This window comes from Neodiprion lecontei, chromosome 7, assembly GCF_021901455.1.
Source record: "Neodiprion lecontei isolate iyNeoLeco1 chromosome 7, iyNeoLeco1.1, whole genome shotgun sequence".
Taxonomy (NCBI): Eukaryota; Metazoa; Arthropoda; class Insecta; order Hymenoptera; family Diprionidae; genus Neodiprion; species Neodiprion lecontei.
In genome coordinates this window covers 20,824,367-20,848,648 of record NC_060266.1, presented here as the reverse complement: position 1 = coordinate 20,848,648, position 24,282 = coordinate 20,824,367, and the positions used below count along the sequence as shown (strand labels likewise).

Sequence of the window (24,282 nt, the reverse complement as noted above, 5' to 3'; positions counted from 1 at the left end):
ACGCGCCTGCAATTTATTTTAAGAAAACTGTTTATTACTTTGATACAGCGCGTCATAGACGAATTTCCGGTCGCTATTTTGTAGGAAATTTACAGCTCAATTGTGATATCTCACTTGATCTGAAAAATTGTGAAATTTTCGATCCTCCAATTACGGTTTTCTCTAGTAGCTCATTAGTGGTTAAAGATCCTCGATAAGTTTGTCACTGGATTTTAACGCCCCAATCAGTGTTCGAAGAACCTGACAAACCCCATCAAGCGGGTTAAGTGCGTTGAGAGACGATATCTACCGAACAGAAAAAACGAACGAGTATAATAGGAGGTGCCCCGACAGGGTCAAGTTCGAGGACGTGACCCAAGGAGCGCAAATTATGATCGAGCACGCCATTTTTCTGGCTCATTGTCAGTGCGCGGAACAGTGTATGGTGCGTGCCTGTCAGTCAGCCTGCCTGCGTGCAAGACTTAGCCGATGCGATAAAATTTAACGACGTTGCACAGAGATTACGGTTTGTTTTTCCTCAAACTATTTTTTTTTTTTTTACCTGTTATTACCATTATTACAGGCCGGAAGTACGATTGCGTTGCACGGGTCGTTCGGCACTTCTGGTTTTTTTTTTCTCTTTTTTTTTTCTTCTTCTCTCTTTTCACAAAAGTGTTCCCTGAGATCTAAATGTGAGAAATTATTATTATTATTGTTGTTGTTGTTGTTGTTGTTTTTGTTGTTGTTATATTATTATTTTTCAAATCGGATAACGGGTTATTCTAATTTACGTGACAATTTTGAAGATTATTAAATGATTTTTTGAAGAAAATTCTGTTCCCAGCGAAAGGTTGAAAAGTTTTGGATGAGAAATTAATCTGTGATGGTGAAAAGCAACAGAAAACGGACATCGATTGCTAGAAAATTGAAAAAAAAAACGAAAAAAAAAAAAAAAACTCGACGTTTCATCAGAGGTAACATGCGTAAAAAAATTATTGCCCAATTTGGACCACAAGGTACAACTTTTGGACGAAACAACGAAAAGTGGCAAAACTTTTGGGTTAGTTGGCATGGAAAAAAAAAAAAAAAATTAAAAATAAAACAGAATGCATGAAAAGAAGCGATTTCGTTAAAAAAAAAATTATTTTATAGCATATGAAACATGATTTGAAATTAAACATCAATGATGTGCTTGCGGTTTGATTTCATGAAATATTTTTACTAAGGGTGAAAAAATGTTAAATTTTTTTCATTCTTTTTTCTTTCTTTCTTTCTTTTTTTTTTTTTTTTTCTTTCTTGAATTAAGAAAATGTAGTATAATTTGAAAACAGTTGCTCTTCGTGTAATAATATTACATCGGTTGAAATGGAAAATCCGTGTCGATTCGTAAAATGGTTTTAGATTCAGTCGAATTTCGTCCCCCCTGGTTGGACGAAGTAAACGAGGTTACTTATATATATATGTATTGTTGAGAAATTTTTCACTCTCGGGGTGGGAAAGGCCTGCATCAATCTCTATTCATGCCTCGTCTGCAGGTGTATTCACGGCTAGTCTAAAGGCGGAGGAGCCGCCTCGCCTCGTACTTTGAAGTTTCATAACTTTCGTAAGGCTGGGCATCCAGTGCACTATAAAGCCTTTTAATATCCGGTCGCATGGATATTACATCCTATCTTACATACAAATGCAGCCAACTGTCCAGCCGGCCATGCAATGCGATGCAATTTATGTTATACATGATGCATATAAATCGTGAGGTATTCACAGAGTTAAAGGTATCATATTTTCATTTATATATTTATATATGTATACATATATATAACATTTCCGAGGTGTGGAAAAATCTCGGGGATTAGAACAGTCGGAGATGTTGTTTATTTTTTTCTTCATTTCTTCTCTTTCTTGATCTCGAAAAGAATCTTTTTACTGAGAACCTGCTGAATTCGACAAACAGCAACGCGAACAGGAAAAAGTGAGGAGAGAGGCTCCTTTGATTCTATCCCAAATTTTCTTGTCAGACACGTTCAAGGAGCGTTGAAGGAATTTCATGTTGGTAGATCTGTCATCGCGGCTAGTAAAAAATCGTCCTTTTCAATTCGGACGTGCCGAAAGCTCGTGTCGAAGCTCGCGTTACGCGGATATTCGTTTTTCAGGATTTTTCAGTGCGACCACGGATTTTTATTTTTTTTTTTTATTTCTCTCATTTCTATTTCGAGAGAGAGAGAGAGAGAGAAAGAAATCGCGAGATTTGAGACTCTGACGTATAAACCACGCCACGTTTTTTTTTTCCCCATCCCCTAAAATGGATGGTCGGTTCCTGGGAAAAGCTTTAAGGATATTCGAAATTAGGATCTTTTTCCACTTTATCCGGCCGGAGAGAATTCTTTTACCTTGTTCTCAATATTCAAAATATTTTATTTCATATATGATGATTCTCTTTGTGTCCAGTTTGTCTGTTTCGATTATTGATGAATTTGAGAAAACTATAAAGTCCGATGCAACAGGTCTGAATAAAAAAATTTTCGGTTACGGCCGCATGTTTCTATACAGATGTTTTCGACCCCCAGGAACTCAAATCCGAAGTTATTTTTCAGTTGCATAATCAGCATTTCGAGAAAATAGAAAAATGTTACGTTTTTTTGTACATTTTTTTTTCTCAACAGCTGCGTATCGATAGGTAAAAAATGACTTAGCCATCGTGTAGAGCGAAAATTTCTAGATCGAATTATGTCCACATATATGTATATCAGAAACTGAGTCGGATCAACAAATTGGGAAAGAAAAAAATTACTTCATCAAAATTCCCCAGATGCGATCGATAAGTATAATTTCGTTTTTATCAATTTGTTAATCCGACTCCGTTTGCGACATACGAGGATATAATTCGATGTAGAATTTTCGGCTCTACAGGATGGTAAAGTCATTTTTAAACTATCGACAGTAGTTTTTGAGAAATTTTTTATTTTTTTGTCGTTTCCTCGAAACGAAAAAATAACTTCAGACTTGAGTTCCGCTGGGTAGAAAATCACCATAAAGAAAAATGCAGCCATATCTTGAACACTTTTAATTCAGGCCTCTTCTGACTGCCAGACTATCTAACAGTTGTTCGTATCGTTAAGGCGGCCAGAATTTAAAGCCAGGCGAGGTGCTACTTGAAATGTAGAACCCGACTCATCGACGAGGTTTTGCAATCCGATCGCGGATCGTCGCCGAGAGTTCATTTCTGGCGACAATCGCCCCCCGAAATCGGTATTATTCTTTCCGTGGTAGGAGCGTTAACTTATTCCTAAGGGGTCCCATGATCGACGCAGTCTGAATGACGAAGGTGTGCGATTTTCACGAATCCGGGGACGAGGCTTGCGTAATATCCAACAGACCAGAACCGACGATTTGATAACCGCGACGATGACGTCACGAATTCAGATTTTATCGACATTCGAATTTCGCAATTAGACATTCGCATTCTCATTACGCTCAAAGTTGGCCCGATTTTTAAACTTCCCGATATATTTCGAACAGAATCCCACCCCGTTACTTTTCACAATTCTTAGTTTATAAACTTCATTCAGGCATGGATAATTTATGGCTTTCCACGTCAACTCCATCAATGATTTTACCTCGACGTTTTTGATTCGCTTCACTGTTTTTCTCCGATATCAAAAAAGCACTCCTGAATTTTTTCAGTCCTCTTACTGCCATACTTAATTTTTTCTAGCTCGTTTGTGAATATTTTTACGAAGGAATGCAAAATTTTTCGTTATTAACGGATAATTTTCTAAACGTTGACGTAGTGTTTTTTTTTTTTTTTTCATTTACTTAATATGTTTAAAGTGCTACAAGGTAAAAAAAAAAAATATACAGCACAAACAATCGTTTCATCTTTGAACAGGTATCAAAGATATTGAAATGAGAAATAAGAATTTTGAGAATTTTTAGAAATTTAAAAAAAATGCCGATTTTTGGTACAGGTTTGAATAATCGTAAAAAACTAAGGCTTGGAAGATAAATATCCAAAAAAATTCATCAGAGATTTTTCCGAGATCGGAGGATCGTATGAAAAATCGTAAAACGAGACAAAAAATGACGAGGGAAAAATCATTGGTCGAATCGACGTGAGAAGCCTTATGAAAATACTCGTGAATCTAATCCATTGACGCAAAAAGTCGCTATCGTTTCAGAATTCGCATGGACAGTGCAAACATTATTAGACTTCTTTTACGGTGGGGCGACGTTTTTGCCAGAAGCACGTATCGCAATTTCGCAAACTTTCGGGGACACATATCTGTTGTCAATTTTTTATCACCGAGGCCAAACGGTCCGGGGAAATTTTTCTTTTTTTTTTTTTCCCCTCAGCTGCGGTAGTCGTGCTTTGACTGTAAGTTTGGTTATTTGAATATCTTGTGATATATATATATATTTGCATTCAACATTGCCGTCGACAATTTTTTACGGTGTTACTTACGGTGTAACGTCTCGCTCCGCTAAGAAACACGTTCGCGAAACCAAGAATCGTCCGAATATCAATTTCAATTTTTCTATTGCGTTGTTCGTCCTTCGAAGTTTCTTTCGTCCTTTTGTCCATACGTGATCGGGTATTCAAAGCGAGTTGGAAAAAACTTTCGGCCAGCTTTGGCTCGAGTTTTTTTTTTTCTCTACCATCGATCGTTTTTCTCGTCGATAACAAAGTGGAAAAGATTAATTTATAAACCAAAGTTTTGTATTTTGAAACGCCTAAAATTCCGAATGATCGAAGATTTTCGGTTCTGCGAATTTCTGGCTTAGTGAAATTTCACCAATTTGATCCTTTCTTTGTAATTGATTTTCGACATTTTTACGTTCGGAATTCTGGTCATTCTGATTTTCGTTTTTTCTCATCTTTTACTTTATCAAAACTTTATTTTTTGGAAATTTATTCGATCGGAACTTGAATTTTCGGAATCTCGCATTTCGGAACTTTGAGCCACCGGCTTTCCGACCATTCGAAACTTTGTTGTTTCTCCAAAGTTTGATTTCTTTACTTAAAGTTTCGCCACCGAACAATTCGGAATCAGGCGCTTTCGGAGCTTTTAAAATTCGGAACTTCAACCCCGACCCCGTTCGTGCTATTGATTTAAAATGCTGCACATTTTATGGGAAAATCAATCAGAACTGAATAAACCCACGAAAGCAGAGAGGACGAAAGTATTCAATTCGCCATAACGAGTTGATGAGATAAATTGGCGAGTCAAACTTTTCGACAATGATCTTTCATCTGCACGCGATGCGCGGGCAGCGATTGTATATACGCGAGCTTTATTATCGGGTTCTATCTGATGAATCTAATAACTCGGCTTGGCATCAAACCGGAAACGAGCTGAACGGCTTATCCGCATCGTGAGGAAGTAAAATCGCCCCCTCTGTCAAACAAAATATTAGCGATGCGCAAACAGTTGCTCAATCGATTCAAATTTTTCAGTATTCGTACAATTCGGATACTGCGTTTTAGTTATTCGAACAGTTCGAGTAGTTTCAGGGGGTTGAATAGTTCGATTCAGTCAAATTATTCGATCGGATCGGTATTTATCGAGATCCTTTCTGACAGGAAAGTGGTCGCGATTTTGAAAAATTTCCCAGTCAATTTCTAATTCGAAGTATTTCATTAAATCAAATGGTCGAATTATTGAAATCCTTTCTTCCAGATCTCAGAATTCTCGAATCTTTTGTTGTCGCTATTTTGAAATTAGGTACCTAATTTAATTTGGTCGAGATTCTGTTCGACAAAAAATCGATTCGATTTCTAAAAATTAATTGATAAATTTCAAATTCCGACGATTTCCAAATTTCGTAAATGCGAGAGAAAGTTTTCGGTAGAAGTAAGTTCTGGAGAAAAATATTTTTACGCACACATTTTTTTTTTTTTTTTGTAACGGGAATTTGGAGTAAAATAAAATTCGAATGATCGAAACTTGAATCGAATTATTCGAAAACTTGATTATTTAATTCGATTCGACACTTGCGTCGAAAAATTTCTTGAAAATTCCGTTTTTGTGCTTCTCTTTGCAGTCTCTCTCTTCATTTCGGTTGTCACTTTTTTTCCCGGAGGCGATTCTGCGATCCTAAATCCACTTGCGAGAGCTCGTTGCGAAGCTTCAGGCGAGATCATCCGAGGTTATGGCAACTGGTTGGGGTCAGCTTGATAATACCGGAATGACGGGGTTGGCATTGCCGGAGTGAGCGAAGATCCGTGTAAATAATTTAAGCTCGTACTTCCGGCCGGAAGACCCTCGATATTTCAATTCCGCTTGCGAATTTCGCATTGCTAACGCCGAACAGCCGGCGAAGGAGATTCCGGATGTTTGGAGTGTCCAAGGCACGGCTGAGGATCAAAATTCCGAAAGACCAAAAAGTCGACTGGTTGAAAAACCGAAATTTTCGAGATACGAATTTTAAATTAACGAATTTTCAATGTACCGAAATCGGAATTTTCGATGAATCATCCGTTAGAATAACTGTTTTCCCGAAAGTTCGTTCTTATCGGAAAAAGTATCTTCGGAACAGTCGGCGTTTCAAATGAAAAAAGCACAGAATGTGAAGGTACAGAAGAACGAAAGTTACGAAGTTAAAAATTGAGAACGGCTGATACTTCGAACAGCCAAAAAACGAAAAAAATTATTTTGCGAAAATCAAAGTTCAGAAGGAGCAAGATCTCGATCCGCAAAATGCGGAAGGACCAGGATCCCGAAAGGACGAAGTAACGAATCTCCTGAGAATTCGGAATTTGTGAAATTCGTCGACTCGGTGCTAGTTTTGTAAAGATTATCTCATTGCGTCGGACAATCGTCCGTGTCATCGAAGAAAAAAAGAACGCAAAGGAATAGGCAACATATTTTTAACAACATTTAAACGGTAAATCTTTTTTCCCCGTATGTTCGATTTATTCACGAGATCATTACGTTGAATCGTCTTCCACATTCGCGTCAACGTCTTCGCGTCACTTCGCAATCGTAACGTCGTCTATTAGCTGCGACTGGTCACAATGGAAAAAATAAACGTGTCTCCGACGTCTTGCAAGCTTTCGGTATTTTGTCCATCCTGTCTCGATTGGTTTCGGGATTTTGATCTTTCGAGTCGTTGGTCAGTCGTTATTGATAAATTGGAATTCGTAATTTTCGGACAAAAGCGCGAGTCTGAAATTTGAACAGTCGACTTTCTGACACTTTGGTATTTTTGCAACTCGATATTTTGCCCTTCTTAATCTCGCCCATTCTCAAAAATAATTTTTGCATTCTAAATTTTTATCTTTCTTCCATACAATACTTCGCATTTATAGTCTTCCCACGTTTTTAACTGACTTTTTGGTCATTCGCATGTTTGTACTTCAAACAGACCAAAATTCGAATTAACATCACATTCTACAAATACAGTTTTCGAATTAATACGAGTGATTCGAAATTCCTGAACGGCCCTAAATTTTTAAACCGTTCCGAATTTTCATCCTTCAGCTGAGTAATGGGACAAAATTGGACTCTTGAGCCGTCGCGTCATCTTTCATCAAACCCTTTTACTACCTAAATCGAACTCTGTGGGGAAGAAATTTTAACGAGGATATTACAAGCGAGTGTCGGATCATGTTATTCTCGTCGTATCGACTTTTCACTATAGAGTTCGGATTATAAGCGCCCGTATTGAGCGGGGTGACTTTGACAAATTTTCGACCATATTCTCAATCCAGTCAGACTGTTTTCATCGCTAAATTGACCTCCCAGAATTGAACGGTAGATTCGAAAATCAACGAATCTTGAAAATGACCGAGATCGTGATAGAACTTCAGGATCAAGGGACGATCCGAAACATCTTTTTTCTACAATCAATTCGACGTTCCCATTACATTCCTGCTATCTGAAATAAAACTTTAATATGGAATAGTTTCTGTACATCATCCCAGTGTTTGACTTTTTTTTTTTTTTTTTTATTATTAAACATATCTTATCGCCTTATTCGATAAAAACTCAACGAACGACTATCTCGAGATAAAATATCGACAAAAAGCACCAATTTATATTGATAATTAATTGACAAAAAAAGGCACATTATACATAAAACAATTCTCTGAACTCACATAAAATCTAACAAACGTGAACTATTTTCATTCACTAAAAGATTCAACGAGTTATGAACGAAATTGAGCGTCTCAGAATTAAATGTATAAACATTCGGTTATTAATCACTTATTCGGTACATAAACATTAGTTGTCAAAAAGTATTAAAATTTAAAAACATTTGATTCTAATCGTTTTTCTCTTATTAAAATTGTCTCTCTTTTTCACTTGTTTACTTAAGTTTAAGATTTTAGCTCAGTTACTACACGAACGTTACGAAATACTTTCGGTGGCTTTGAAGATGAATTGATCGATTTTCGTCACAGACGGATGTTCTTAGTTGCAACAACTTTTCCCTGAGAAGATCTCCGCTAATATCGATGCTTTTTTGAAATTTATATTACATTTATAAAATTGATATTAGGTCGCGGAGAATTTCATCACCACATTTTATTAAATCAAACAATTTGAAATAGAGCTGAAATCAGCTTCAGCGCCTTATCACGTGATATGATTTTCGGGGGGGGGGGTAAAAGCTTTGAATCGCCACAAATTTTTCAAACAAACAAATCTGTCGGTATAGTTTCAAAACGCGTTCTACGCTAAATTCTTCGACTATTCGTCGATAACTGCATATGAAAAAACTCGAATAATCCGTCAAAAACGTATATCGATTCGCGAAGCTCGGCACAATAAACTTACCGAGGCGTGGCAATTATCGGTGATATCGAAGTCGTTCCGCGTTTTTCACGCGTCTCCGAATCACCGCGCGTATACGGGGATGAAATTTTTCTTACGGACACCCTCCTCAGAAGCCTACAGCCCTCGACAATCGTTGGATAAATATTATGGGCGACATGGGGGGAAGAGAGAAGAATTCGTTATTCCGAACGTTTTTCTTCCCCCCTCCACCTCCCCGTCGGAAAGTTCTTTTCCTCTTCCTCCTCGTCTTCCCGTTTCTTTTCTTTTCGTTTCTTTTCTTCCTCTTCTTCTCATTCTTCTTCTTCTTCTTCTTCTTCTTCTTCGTCTTGCGCTTTTTTCCTCCCTCCGTCGCTGGGGAATCGCGTGATTTGTGTGAAATCATCAATATACCGCGGCTCGCTCTTTATACACCGAAACGTACACCCTCATATTCATACACATCGGCACGGAGCACATTTTCCGGTTAGCCGTTACGCCCCCGATGAAATCCGTCATCGGCGATCTTCGAGATTGATATTCGACGGGACGAAGCGACGACGTCACCCGCCCTCAAAAGCTCGCCAAACCCGCTAATGACGGGATCCCCTTCCCTCCCCCCCCCCCCCCCGCCCTTTTATAACTCCCTATCCATCAACCCTGCTCTGTAATACGCCCACGCAAAATATCCCACCCCCACCCCCACCCCCACCCTCTTCCACTTGTGTGCCTACTCAAAGATAAGTATGATGATCATCGGGCTTATATTGTCCATCGTCGAGGAATATTAATAGGATAAAAGAATGACGGTGTCGAAATTTTGAGAAGATAATTTCGTCGATTCAATTTCGTTCAACCGAATGTAGAAAAATAATTCATTGTATAAACAGTCGACTTAGTCCTTTTAGTAAAACATTATTGTGCCGAGTCAATTTTTAACACGAGCTAGTATTCTGTGGCTTTTGGCCTCGCTGTTTACGAAGCTGAATTCAGATTTTCAAAATTCAAAATAGCGGTTCTGATACGGTAGACGAAGATTTCGATTTTTATTGAATACGATCAAATAACTGTGCGCAGCAGTTTTTGGAGTCGGTGATTAGATTCGTCGTACTGAATTTTCCAATATCTGATTTCAGATTCGTAATCAACGACCCCGAATACCCTTGGACAGGGTTTTTTCTCCGGATTTTATAGAATTTTAAATTTTTGTTCGCCATATTGGATCCGGGATTTTTAATTTTTGAAATCCATTTTCAGGTTCGGAATCAACGACCCCGAAAACTTAGAACTTATGTAAAACATGTAGACGTGTAAAAAGGGTAACCTTCTCAAAAGTGAATTATTTCGTCAATGATCACGATCTTTTTCAATCAATTTATTCTTAACAATAATAATTTACACTGAGAAAAATTTCATTTGTTACAGTAACTAGAAAAATTCAGTAAAACATGTATCGTTAAAAAAACTGTTTGAATATTGTTGGAATTACGAAAAACGAGGTACGCCTAAACATTTTCCGCTATCGTCGATCTTTTTTTGGTGACTGCAACGCAAAATCAGTTTGTCAGGTTTACTCTACTATTTTAGTTAAATGAGGCTTTAACGTCAATTTATTCTTGCACGAGCGTTAAATTTTCGCAACAGTTGCAAGAAAATATATCAACAGTGATCGTAATGCGAAAGAATAGTAACGGATACTAGAAAACTAATTTTCATTTTCTACCTGGAACTATATTTTTCGATTGTGGTAAAAAATGAAAATAGTCAAGGACTGAGCGGTAACCGGAAATAAAAATTTCTCTCAGTGTACATTGTATCGCAATAATTACTCTCGAGTATTGAAAACTTATTAATATATCATCAGAAATAGCAAAAAAAAAACCGCAAAGAAATGTGTTTTCAAAGTTCTCTCAGTATACAAAAAAAAAATGGATGTAAAATAGTTGGCAACAATTATTACAACTATGACTGAAAAAGTTAATCCCGAGAAAACTGTGCTGCAAAACAATTCATTTCGAATTCATCGCAGACTTGATCAACTTTTTTTACGTCGTTCTTAATCTCTTTATTCCTTTTTTTCATTTTCCATTTCTGTAAATCACCAAGATTTTAGTTAACACGACTCTTGTGAAAAGAATATGTGTAACTTCGTTGTTGTATAATTCGTGACAACTGAAGAGATGATAAAGAAAAACGAACTCTCCAAGTAATTCTTCATCGATAATTCATTCACCAACAAAATGGTTCGTAATTAATTGAAATCGGACAAACCCTACATTTTTGTTTTTTTTTTCTTCTTTCATCAACCTGTAACGCCATTTATTGACAATTGACGACAGCCGTGTGTTAAAGGTCACTTTAGATGTTGCGAAGTCGACTGTCTCTGTCTGTTTGTATGTTTACTCTCCCTCGCAATATGCGCGTCACTTTGTGTGTACGATTAGGTCGACCTGAGAGACCGATCGGATGAAAAGAGGATTACCGAGCAGTAAGAGCGTGAACGTCCAGAGATAAAGTCGCGAGATAATTAACGTGTTACGATTTGTGCCGAGTTTGTTATTGTCCCGTCTATTTTGTTAATACAATTTATTTAGCCAAGTCGAATATCCCACGTGTCCAACAATCTTGGAGAAATAATTAACGATCGTTGATTAAAAAATAAATTCTCTTCCCGATTTTATCGTTCTTATAATTTATTTCCATTTATATTGTTCCGATGAAATTCTTCAGCCTATTTAACGCGTGATTTTTTCGCTCAAAATTTTCAAGTCGCAATACTTATTTCCTTCCGAAAAAATACTCTCTTTCCTACGTCGTACGATCGATTTTCCCGAACGTAAACAGTCAAAAGAGTTTTATAAATTGTACAAAGGAAAGTCAGTCCACCGAATACGGATAAAGACGTTCATTTGGAACTTAGAATTTCACTTTTGTGTTCTACAGTTTCGTTTCTCCTTTCGTCGTAACGCGAAAGCGCGAATTTTGAGTATACTCAAAGGGGCGGAGAGGGGGAGAAGGGGGACCGGGAGGGGGATGGACTACGAACCAAATCTGACCGGTAAATCAGTCAGTCAGATCGTAACACTCGACGCTAATCGACGCGTAATTTTCAGGTACCGTTCGGAATCGGTTAGTGCTTGTTTGTGTTTGTGTTCGTATCACGTTCAGCGACAGATACTTGTGGTGAAAAAAAAAAAAAGAAGAAAACGTGCGTTATTGTGTGTGTGTGTGTGTGTGTGACAAGAAAACCTTCCTCGACATGGATTACCTGCGCCTATAACGAGTCAATAAAGGTAAGAATTGTGCCCAATTCACTCTTTTTGTTTAAAATTTTCGTAAAACCTTTGCCGCACGACGTTTCCTATATAAAACACATTTTTTGAATATGTCATTCAATATTTATTTATATTCAATTTTTGCTGTATCACTGCGATTTTTTTTTTTTTTTGGTTCTCCTTTTTTTTCATTCTGTTTTGCATAACTGGGCGTCCAAAATGTCAATGTTCATGTCTTTAATATAGTAATTAACGCTACGAATAAAAGAAGTGTTGAAAATGTCTATTCTTTTAGGAATAATTGTAATTTTGGGGAGGTTATGGGGACTAGAAAAGGGCAACTCGGTTATTTTAGGGATCGCTGATGACGGATCCGATGCCGAAATTTGAAAAATTTTAAACAGCGGTTCCAATATGGCGGACTGAAAATATAAAAATTGATTTTGTTCGCTCGAAAGTTATTAATCGGGGATTTTCGGGATCTCTGAAAACGATTCCAACGTTCGAATTGTGAAATTAAAAATTTCGTATCCAATCGTATTTGGTGATCCGAAAAATTCCTGAGTGTGAATTTTCGAGCCATTTTCAGTCCGCCATGTTAGTTTTGAAAATTTCCCAGATCGGACCTCATTTTTGAAATCAGTGATCTCGAGAATCTTTATAACCCCAGTTTCAAGGAATTTGACTGCAAGTAAAAGTTTATACTTCAAAAGTCGTCCAGTGTGACTGCTGATTTCTAAAAATTTCTTTGGATATTTTTTTTTAAGACCTGCAACCATTGAAACAATATTACTCATAATTTTCACATTTCGTTCATGTACCTTTGATTTTTTTCCATTTGTTTAGCTCGTAAAACAAAAATTACCAAAGCAATCGTAGTTATCCTAGTCAACGCTATAGATAGAAGTATAGTAAAAATTTGAGCAGTATCGATCTAGTGATTTTTGAAATATCATGTTTACACTTTTTTTTTTCCATACATTCCTATCGTGCTGTACGCATGAGGTTATATTCACTATTTCGTCACCAAAAAATATGCAAAATTTGTCCAAATGTCGATAATTATAGTGTCAAAATTATGAGAAATTTTAATTCAATGGTTTGTCTTGGAAAAAAAGGAAAACTAACAAAATCAAAAAAAAAAAATAAAAAAATAAAAACTTGTGTTTCTCGCCTCAAGTTGATACTTATCAGCCGGTTTATATATTCTACATAACATGTGGTTTATCATCAGTCAGACTGACGCGACGAATGAAATTTAGATTAAACGAGAACGTGTGTTTGAGAAGCCAGCTAAAAGACGTGACGATTCATCATTCCACAAGCTTAGTCGTGAGAAAAACCCTTCTGCTTGTTCGTCTCCGATAGTAAGACTGAAAGAAATAAAAAAAAACATTCTGAAACAAGTATAAAAAAAAAAAAACAATTATAGACACTCCGAATGCTCGAATTTTCTACGTTTTAAATCTTCGCTAATTCTTCCTGAAAATTGCTTAACGGTTTATTATTCGATTTTTCTGCTGTATTTGTTGCTGAAAAGACAAAAACGTAGGTCAATATAAAATTGAAACGGAATTCCGGACCTTTATAAGTAATTTTGAAACTTTATATTATTGCAAGAGGGTCAAGAGAGAAACAAATAATTCAGGAACTAACCAAAATATTGAATCAAATTATTCGAATCGTTGGTAGCTATAGAAGGATAAAAAATCAAGGGTCGATTATTGAATAATTAAACTTTGAAAAAAGCATCTAGAGACCAGATTCATCCTCTTTCTGTAAAATTTCGTTGTCAACGAATCTTGTAATTATTTCAGCTTAAAATTCGTGAATTCGTACACAATTTTTTTCACCCTGGTTACCAAAATTTCTGAAAGACAATTTTCAAACAGACGTATGAAATAAATTAGTTTGCCGAGTCAATCGTTGCGCAAAAAATTAACAAACAAACATAAAGACCAATCGTTTCGTTCTCCTCACCATTAATTTTCGCATTTCAATAACCGCGTAGGTATTCCGCAAAAGTTTATCGTCATCTGCAGCCTGACAGTTGATCGTAAATTACGCATCCACAGCTAGATCCAATGGAATGAAAAGCGACTCGTTGCCATTACACAATCAGTTTCGGACGAGCTCGAATTGGAATACGCAAATTGGAATAATTTATACTTTTGCTATTAACAATTAGCGCGGGTCTATCCATATTTACGAGAAGAATAAATCGCCGCGGGAAATTTGCCGCGGATGAGGTGAAAAGGGAAAAAAGGGGGGGGGGGGGGGGGAGGAAATAAATGCCACCGAGATTTTTCACGGATCCACCCGATGCTGCGAAATTCGCTGAACCGTCTCACGCTCGTTTAGAATATTCAAATTGGCTTGCAATTTTTATACACGAAACAGTAATGTATACAGTAACTACTTATAATTTGAGTCACACCTTTTCTTACCGTAAAATAAAGTATTATTAGTTAAAAAAAAAAAAAAAAAAATCAATCCCCACGAATTAATTTTGATAATTTAACAATTCTGTGAGATATTTTATTTTAAATTATTGTTATTGTCGTTGTTTTATTTATTTTTTTTTAAATCCATCGAACAATCGCTTGACATTCCTTTTAACGAATTCGATATTTCCTATTCGAAAATCGCTCGTAAGAGTTCAGAAAATAAATGTGCGAATGAAGAGAGGAAAAAAAAAACGACAGTTTCTGTGTACATAAAAAGCTGATGAACTTTTGAACAACAACAGTATCGGATTTTATCATAATTAAAACGATGCGATATTGAAATATTGTTTCTTATTCTTCTCTCCTGGATATTAAAAAAAAATTGTAGAAACAGCACGAATATAATTATAATTGATAATGGAAATTATAACTTATTACTAGACTTTGTTTAAGAGAGAGAGAGAGAAAGAGAGACGGGTTTATTAAAAGTCCTGGGACACTACGATCCCCTAAGAATTATGCAACAAATACACAATATGGAAAATATATAGCAAAAAAAAAAAAAAGAATAAGGAACAAAGAATATACAAAACAAAAACAAAAGACAGAAGCGTACCGAAAAATACAATACATCAATAAAAATGAAGATAAATAAAGTCAGGAGTAAAATAGGAAAGTTAATCAGCAAAAAGAAAGGGTTTTTGACACAAGTAAAAATTTTTTAAATTACAATAAGATGGTAAAAAATAGATAAATAAGTAAAGAAAAAAAAAAAAAAAAGAAATGGAATGGAAAAAAGAGTAAGAGAGCGAATGAGGGAAGAGTTGGAGGTAAGGGTGGAAACTTGTTTCCTGTTTCCTTTTTCTTCTCTCACTCTTTTCTTCTCTCTCTCTCTCACTCTCTCTTTCTCTTTCTCTCCCCTTCGCGGAAAGGAATCTTGAATCGTATACTAATAAGAGAGGGCCGGGAGAGCTGTCGACATTCGGACGAGAATTGAGAGGGTGCAAATATCTTTTTACGATAGACGTGCGCTACGAGCACTCGATATTCCCAGGCGAGAAAAAGGCCTCCGCCGTCTAAGAGTGGCCCATAAAGCGTCCCATGAACCCGCCCGAGTACCTTTTCCCCAAGCCACCACGGATGCGGCTTTCTCTTTTCAAAATATATGTGTCGGCGCAGGGGACAGGGATGAAATAATCTTTGGCCGATGAAAATAGTGGATGCCCATCTTTGTTCCTTTTTTTCCGTCATAACCCTGCAGCGAAATCTCCTTTTCGATGCATCCGAAACGATTTCTTTTCTCATTTTTTATCACAAGCTTGGAAATGCTGAATCAAAATATTACCATTGCTCGGATTTGGGAGAAGAAAAACGGTTGTTTTATGGACGGTTAAAAATAAAAAAAAAAAAAATTCCCCACAAGGTCCATTAAATTTTTTCAGATTGATTCAACCACTTTTTAGTATATTACTAAGCGAAAACAAAAAATTACAAAGTACAAATTGACATTTGATATGACAATTTAAATGTTGATGTTAAAATAATTTGGGACGTATTTATAAATGTTAAGTTTAACTGTTGGGACGTTATGTTTGGGCAAATTTTTCTTACATTGATGGTTGTGAAATAATTTTCTTTGATTTCGAAACACGTCATGTCGCTTACTTTTGTACTTTATAATGTTCGATTTCAACAGTTTTTTCGTTTGAATTACGTTTCGATTAATATTTAAGTGAAAAGTTTTGATCTACTAATATTTAGAGTTGACGTATAATTTTTTCATTATTTAAAGTGTTTTGCGAAAGTTATTCAATCATCCTCCTACACTTCCGATAATTTTCCAACGAAAGCTACACGAGCTTTTTGAAAATTGATAATTCTAACGATGTTTGATGAAGTTGCTCAGATTTTTGAGCGCGTTCTTTAACCAACTGCTTGAAACAATTGTTCAAACACTGAGTGAAAACATTATTCATTCAACGACGATAAATTTTGTTTGAGATATTCTGAGGCATACAATTTCCAAAAAAAAAAAAAAACATATTACAACAGGGACGGAACAACCTTTTGTAATTTTCGCTGAACGGCTGTAGAATTTTCCCTTTAACGCAGCTTCTAGTTTTCATTTGGCCTTGTGTCGTAACTTTCCAATAATTCCTCTTTCGACGGGTGTTCGTCAACGTCACTTCCGCGAAATGAAGGACGGAAGGTTGAAATCCGTCGACTGTAATGTGGTGTAATCCTCATCTCAAAGTTATCAAATAATGTTCCCTGAATCGAATTATGCGACAGCCTTTGGCGAAAATGAAACGAGCTTTGAGCCGACTTCTTATCGACAGCAGGAGCAGTTTCGAAAATTGAGGCTTATTCGCGTGCCATGGAAAAGTTCGAAAGCCAAGCCGGAAAATGATGAAAGCTAAAACGGTTTGTCATTATCGTGAGCTCGTCGTAGGCTGACCGTTTCTTAATTACAATAACAGATCACCTTTGGTCCCCATTACCGTAATAAGTTCCAGGTATTCGGCGAATGGTCTCTATTACACGGTGATCTAATTTACTAATGGGCTTGTGAAATGTGCAGGGTGAGAACTTGAGAGTAGAATCTAATTAGTTGCGTAATAGCGCGCCTGGCGAAAGGCTCGTTTCACTTTCGTTTATCCACTGACTTCGCTAAGAAACTGAGGAAAATTTCCTGAATCTAAGTTTGGAGGCATTGAGATATTTCTGTAAAAACTTCGGTCACCGATGTAACAATTATACGTTTTCGAGACATGGTATAGTTTCTTCAACTCGAATGGTGAACGACGGTAATAATCTGTGTGAAAATGATCCTTTTAAAAATAACCCGAAATCAAAAAAAGAAAAGAAAACATCGGAAAAAAAAAACGAGAATAACCCAACACAAAAATAACCCAATCCAGAATAACCTAAGATAGAAATACCCCGAAACAAAATTAACTCAAGACGAAAGTAACCGAAACAAAAATAACTCATGACAAAAATAACTGAAAACGACAGTATTCCAAGTCTTAAATTACCTGAACAAAAATTACTCGCGACAAAAATAACCTAAGACAAAAAAAACCGAACAAAAATAACACGAAAATAACCCAAGACAAAAAGAAACCAACCAACAATAACATGAAAATAAACCAAGGCAAAAAAAAAAAACTCTAACGACAATAAAACGAAAATAACCTTAGACGAAAATGACCCATGACTAAAATAACCCAAGACAAAAGTAACTGAATACAAAAATAACCCAAACCAGGATAACCCAAGATGAAGAAAGCCCATCACCAAAAATTGACAAAACATCAAATTACGTCAACTTAAATTGAATTAAATTTGATTGAATTGACTTTCGAATGCGATATGTTTGTCATGAGTTATTTTTGTTGGGGTTATTACTTTCGGGTGATTTAATTTCAGTACCGACTCGAATATTCCAAATTCTATAATATTTTTGACGACGTGAAAGGCTAATAACTGTTGAAAGACGCGCGGTAGATTCCGTGGTGAAATATTGTGGAGAAAACAAAAAAGGGGATGGGTAATAACGCGGAGGAGGGGGAAATATATGGAGCTACATTAAAATGATTCATATTTATCGCTGTTGTTACGGTCTTCTAATGTGTATACGAGTGAATTGCTTTTTCAACAAAGATCGACCCCCTCACTGCGACTCGACGCGTATGTTTCCTTATGCTCGACGTCCGAATGCCCGGAGTGAATATATATATATATATAGATATATTTATACCCAGAATGTATAAAATGCAGCAGGGAATAGAAATGAAAATACTAAAAATAGAGATGATACAAATGGTGAAAAGGGATGCGGAATTATTGCAAGACTATTTTTTTTACATACCATTTTGAATTTGTTTTTCTCATCCGTACGGATCACAGACTTGAAATTTGGATGGAAATTTTAAGGATATTTAACCCTAGTCAGCGGCACAGGGGTCCAGTTGACCCCGGAACTAACTTGTTCACGGGATTAAGGAACCCCGTGTAAGTAATGCGGAAATTTCCCCATAGGTGTAAGTGACTGGGGTTAAAACTCAGATCAATCGTTATTATTCATTTTATGCTGATTTAAGAACGACAATTGAAGAAATTATCATTTTAATCAGAATCTTGAGAATTTGCATATTTTTTCTTTAAACGAATCCTCTACAAAAGAAAAAGTATGTCGGAGCCGAAGTTTCATCCTCATCCATCTCTCTTTAAAAGTTTCCGCAAGGAAAATTTACAACCTACGACAAGTTGAGGCGAAAGAATAATTCAGATTTCGTAAATTGGATTATGGTCTCATGTCCCGACGTCTCGAGAACTTCTTGACTCAATCATACACCGACAATGAGATGAATTTCTATCGTTACAGTCACTGGATAATCTTAGTAAAATGAGTATCCTTATAATCACGGTATAAATATTGCTGGAATAAAAATATAATGTTGTACAAACAAACTTTTCAGCGTAATTATAAATTTCAACAACACGTGTTTGGCTAATTATTGCGATATTAAATCTGTTTGTTTAGCTTACTGCATTTTTTTTTATTCAAAGGCTGTAAGTCTCATTTCCTTAGATAAAAGATAAACTTTCTTCAGATCCTTTCGAAAGAATTTCAAAATTTTTCTTCGACAAAATGTCACTTAAATACTTTTTCAATTCACCATTTCAAATCATCGTAACGGTTACAAGTCAAATTGAAGTGCCAGTGATACTAACAATGTAGAATAGATTACGCAGGATTCGTACGCACCGTGAAAACCTGGAAAACCGAGAATTTCTTGCAGCAGGGATAAATCAGAGAAAAAAGTCGAGGAATTTTGAAAATCAGTCTCGAAAATTGAGTCTGTTCTTGTTCTCATAGAAAAATACCACCGATCTTAAGAAAAGAAAAATATCTTTTAAATTTTGTTTCAATATTTGTTTATTGTAAATTAATAGACAGAATATAAGACATTCACCACGTAATATGAAACGTATTAGTATTATTGTGTAAAAAAAAAAAAAAAAAACTATCGGCACTCGTCAGAGCGGCATATTTCTTGGAAGGTTACCGGTAAAATCCTATTTTCAGTCTTGAAATACTTAGACTTGGAAATAATCTGGAAATTTCAGATTACAAAGACCAATTTTCATTCCGTAATCAGAACTGATTTATTTTTTGTTTGCGATGAAAAACGACCATAGTTCTACAATGTTTAGTAGCCACGGTTACGATTTTTCATCTGCGAGAGGATTTCGAAAAGGAGCCCGCATGTACCGACCTACAGAAAGTATTTACTGATCGAGTAGCTGCGTTCAGCCATGACTTTCCCCCATCCATCGGTGTGGCGAAGCTTCTTGCCGACCGAAGGCACGAGATCGATAACATTCGACAACGGGTAACTGCGGATTTACAAGGATAACAATTCAACGGCCAACTTTCGACGTTCTACCTAGCCATAAATTCAAAGAAGGATTTATCGCGGCACGGCTGTGAAAAATATGCGCGGGTCATTCGAAACCTGGTGATGTATTCGAACCGGAAAATCGTCAAGTATCCAAATTATGAATAACGTGATTTTATTTCCACCAAACCCAATCGATAAATTTTGACGTTCATCGTTCAATGAAGCAATATATTCGATAGGAACATAATCGAGTTTGGAATATTCTCAGAATACGATTTTTCCTTTGCGTTTTATTTTACTGCAAAGAAGAAAATCGACTACAAGAAAAAAAAAAAAAAGGAAAAACCGTTTCACTCGTCATTCGTGAAAAATATCGATGCTTGAACACAAATTCTGTAAAATCGTTCGTCACTGAGATATTTTTGATCGAATTCCTGATCCCTTGTTATTTTATTTCTCATTGAAAATCAATGAATCAATTTAGATTTTGACTTCTACCAGGTAATTTTATACAATTTGTGGATGTAAATACCTCAGGTGAATACTTCTTTTCAACGTCATATTTTTATTTATTTTTATTTATTTATTCCCCCCCCCCCCCCCCCCCCCCCACCGTTTCTCCATTGTACGTACGCTTTGTATTGTCACGAAAAAATTGTGACAGCTTACGACGCGGAGCAATAACACGGGAAAGAGGGGAAAGTTTCGAAATAAACCGTGTGTAGCAATAAGAATTCATGGATTCTGGATAGATAAATCACAGGTAACGAGACAAAAGGGAGACGGGAACGAATCTATCGGAATTCCTCTGCAGTTTCAGAACCGTACGGAAGAGTAGACGGTGAAAAATTCGATATAGCGTGCACCTCGTTGAAACCAAGCTGTGTAATGCATGATAAACTGCATCGGCATGTAAAAACTGCGATTGGAGGAATGAAAATTGTACGGTATCGAAACGCGGATTTTTGTTTTTATTTTTTTTTTAATTTTATTTTTTTTTTTTCACCCACAGAATGAAATTGACTTTCGAAAAAAGACATGAGGCGAAAAAAATTTCATCCGCTTATCTAATGAAATACGATGATTATAATACCGCTTCGTTTTTTTTATGGGCACGAGTTTTACGTCCAGATATTGCCGGTCAGTTTATCGATTTCCATTCATACACGAGGTTGAAATAAGTGATAAAAAAACGTCAAGAAAGTCGGATTAGGACCATATCAAAAATTTACAATCACGTATAACACGCGCCGCAGGTGCGGGTGATATTTTTTTTTATCACAGGACAGATGATTCAAAAACTTTATCATGAAACCTGTTCGAGAGATGCGAATTTTGTATTCTTAGTTTCAATTTTTCTTACTAGATGTTGCGATTCTATTAGCGGAGAAAAAAGGTGCAATAATGAATTAGGGTGAGGTTGAAATTCCGATTTTAAAACGTTCCAAAAGTGCGGAAATAAGAAAATTTAAAAATCTAAAACATCGAAATTCCGAATGATCGAAGATTTTTAGTTTCTGAAATTTCACCACTTTGATCTTTTTTTGTTTTGGACTTTCGATATTTTTACGTTCGGCATCCTGGATATTCTGATTTTTGGTTTTTCGCATTTTTTACACCCACTCGTTCAGCAAACTACGCTGTATGAGTATATTTCAACATTCGGAATTTTACTCTGTCGAAACTTTACTTTTCGGAACTTTGTTTCTATCGTAAAGTGAATTTTCGAAATTCTGCATATCGGAATTTTGAGTCGTCGGGTTTCCGCGAACAATCAAAACTTTATCGTTTCCTCAAAGTTTGATTTCTCTACACTGAGAGAAATTTTTATTTCCAGTTACCACGCAGTCCTTAACTATTTTCATTTTTTACCACGATCGACAAAATATAGAGAAATATATAGAAACGTATAGAAATATAGAAGAATACAGAGATTTCAGATGCACGCAGGATCCCTATTCCAACAAAATATTCAAAGAGTTATTTTCAACGATACCTGTTTTACTGAATTTTTCTAGTTACTGTAAGAAATAAAATTTTTTCTCAGTGTACTTCAACTTTCGTCACGAAATAATTCGCAATTAGGCGCTTTCGTAACTTTTCAAATTCGGAACTTCAACCCCGCCCCAATGAATCACGATGATATCTTCTCCCCATTTTTACACCGGTAATTTTTTCTCCACCGTGTCGAAATATCAGGAAGGATCGGAAAAATGATCGAGGGATGAAGCCGGCGCGAAGAGGCGGCCGCCTCTACATTTCGACGTTCCGAAATGACCGCGGTCGCTGTATTCGATGTGAGGATTCGGGGGTGGGGATGAAAACGGAAGCGGAATTGGAAGCGGAAGCGAAGGGGTCAACCCGAGTTTACGCCGTGCCGCATGCTGCTGAAAGTACTAATATCCCAGATCGTTAAATTTATACGCGGCGTTGCGGGGCGAAAACCGGGGGATAAAACTGCCTCGTAAAATAGTTCGCTTAACCGAAGAATATCCAACTATTCTACCCCCGGAAACCCTTTTTGCCACCCCCAAGAGAATCATTATTCCAATCTACGCTGCGCTCCCTCGAATTACTTATCGTTTCGTTTGTCATATCTGCACTTCGTACTCGAAACCGGGTATTCGTTTATTTTTCACTCGTAATTATCGCTCGTGAACAATTTTTATATACATTAATTTGTCGAGAATAACAACATTCTGCGAACATTATATCCATCTTGATAGTTTTTTTTTTAAAGCTGTTCACTGTTAACCCGTCTAATTGTTGTTAGGTGTACTTTTTCAGATGAATTTGAATTTCGAAACATGTATGTTACACGGTTTTTTCACGGTATCTTTTACATTCCATGAGATAATCACTTGACCCAATTTTTCTAGAATCTACTCACTCGAAATGATTACCCCATGAATTCCTTAGGTTGCGTCATAAAGAAAAGTAAGATACAAAATGTCGGACATAAATTTTTCACTAATTTAACCGTTTTCAACAATGTTCGAAGTCAAAAATTTATGTACGAAAGAACAGAAACGAAAACTAGACAATATAGAAATGATGGAAGTTTTCTTTCATTTATTCTCATGCGAAATCTGATCTCTGCAGTGCTCGTCAATAGTTTCAAAGCTATCAAAATGTTTTATTTAAAGGTAAAAATTCTTCTAAGAAAATCAATTTTTTTCAATTATTGAATACACGATTTGAAATTTTTAAATTCAACAATTTTTCTGACAGAATTGAAAGACAGAATAAAAGCCTGTTTAAATTCTTTTGAAAGAAAAAAAGTGTCTATTCATATTTTACTTTAAAAAAATTCCAAATCGTGCAACGAATTATTTAAAACAAAAAATTGATTCGTCGAAGAATTTTTGTTTTCAACTAAGCATTTTTACAGATTTCGAACTATCGAATAGAAACGAAAAGAAAAAAAAATTGTTGACGACAGCTTTTCTCCGATAATCGTTTTCCGTGTTTTGTTTAAATTTTTCAAACGAGCAGAAAATTGCGCCCGCAGATGAAGCTCAGAAAAATCGATACAAAGTTGAGGCCAAGCAGCCGTCGGTCGGCTTTCGTGCATGATTAATAGATCCGAAAGTGGGTTCGGACTCTGGATCGATAAGTCGAACTCTCGTCGGATTACGTCGGGAGGATTGATGAACGAAAGGATCGCTTATTATCGACCGAGTATATCGGCAACCAGTTGCAGATACCCGATACTCGCCTTCGCAGCGTCCGACGACCCGGTAAATAGATATTCTCAATTTCAGCATCGTCTAGACGCCTCGAACGAAACTTGGCTCATCATTTTTTTCACCCGATGAAAAGCGTAAAGAAGATTGAAAAAACGTCAGAGGCGGGAGAAAGTGATCGAGTTAATTACCGAAGAAACTTACCCGACAACAAAAGCTCGAAAATTGAACGTTATTTGCTCGGGTAATTATAGAGAGCAAAAAATTGAAACGACATTTTCTCCTCCGTAAAATTAGGGTCGAATGATTTTCAAACTATAGCAATTGAAAATTAGAGAAGGAGAAATATTTATCAAGCAGCAGGTCGATTGATGATCAATGATTGATGATTTGAATGACAAAATGAACGCCATTAAAATGCGAAAAAGGTTTCATTTCATGGACGAAAAAAAAAAAAAAAAAGAAAAATTTAAACCGAGACTCAGTTTTTGTACCGTGTCCAAAATCAGTTCTGGAATCATTGAGTAAGAAACTTTTTATCGTATAATCGACGAAGAAGACTGATGATTAAATAAATATGTAATTAACCTGCACTTGGGTTATAAAAAGTTAAAATAAAAAAAAATAAAACACATTCTCTTGAATTCTAGTTTTGTTTTATTAAAAATTGGTACCAATTTATTTTTTCCCTGTACTTATTTCTTGTTCACGATAAATTTAACCGCGTTTTA

The 24,282-nt window shown here is 36.2% G+C and overlaps 1 protein-coding gene across 1 annotated transcript in view; it reads left to right on the top strand.

Annotated features, from left to right (window-relative positions):
- Nucleotides 1–23,799, top strand: part of LOC124295589 — a 34,889-nt gene extending 11,090 nt beyond the window's left edge. Inside the window, exon 3 of the mRNA XM_046746028.1 lies at nucleotides 23,630–23,799. Coding sequence (XP_046601984.1) covers nucleotides 23,630–23,799 — 170 coding nt within the window. The remainder of the gene's footprint in view (nucleotides 1–23,629) is intronic.
- The last annotated feature ends 483 nt before the right edge of the window (nucleotides 23,800–24,282 follow it).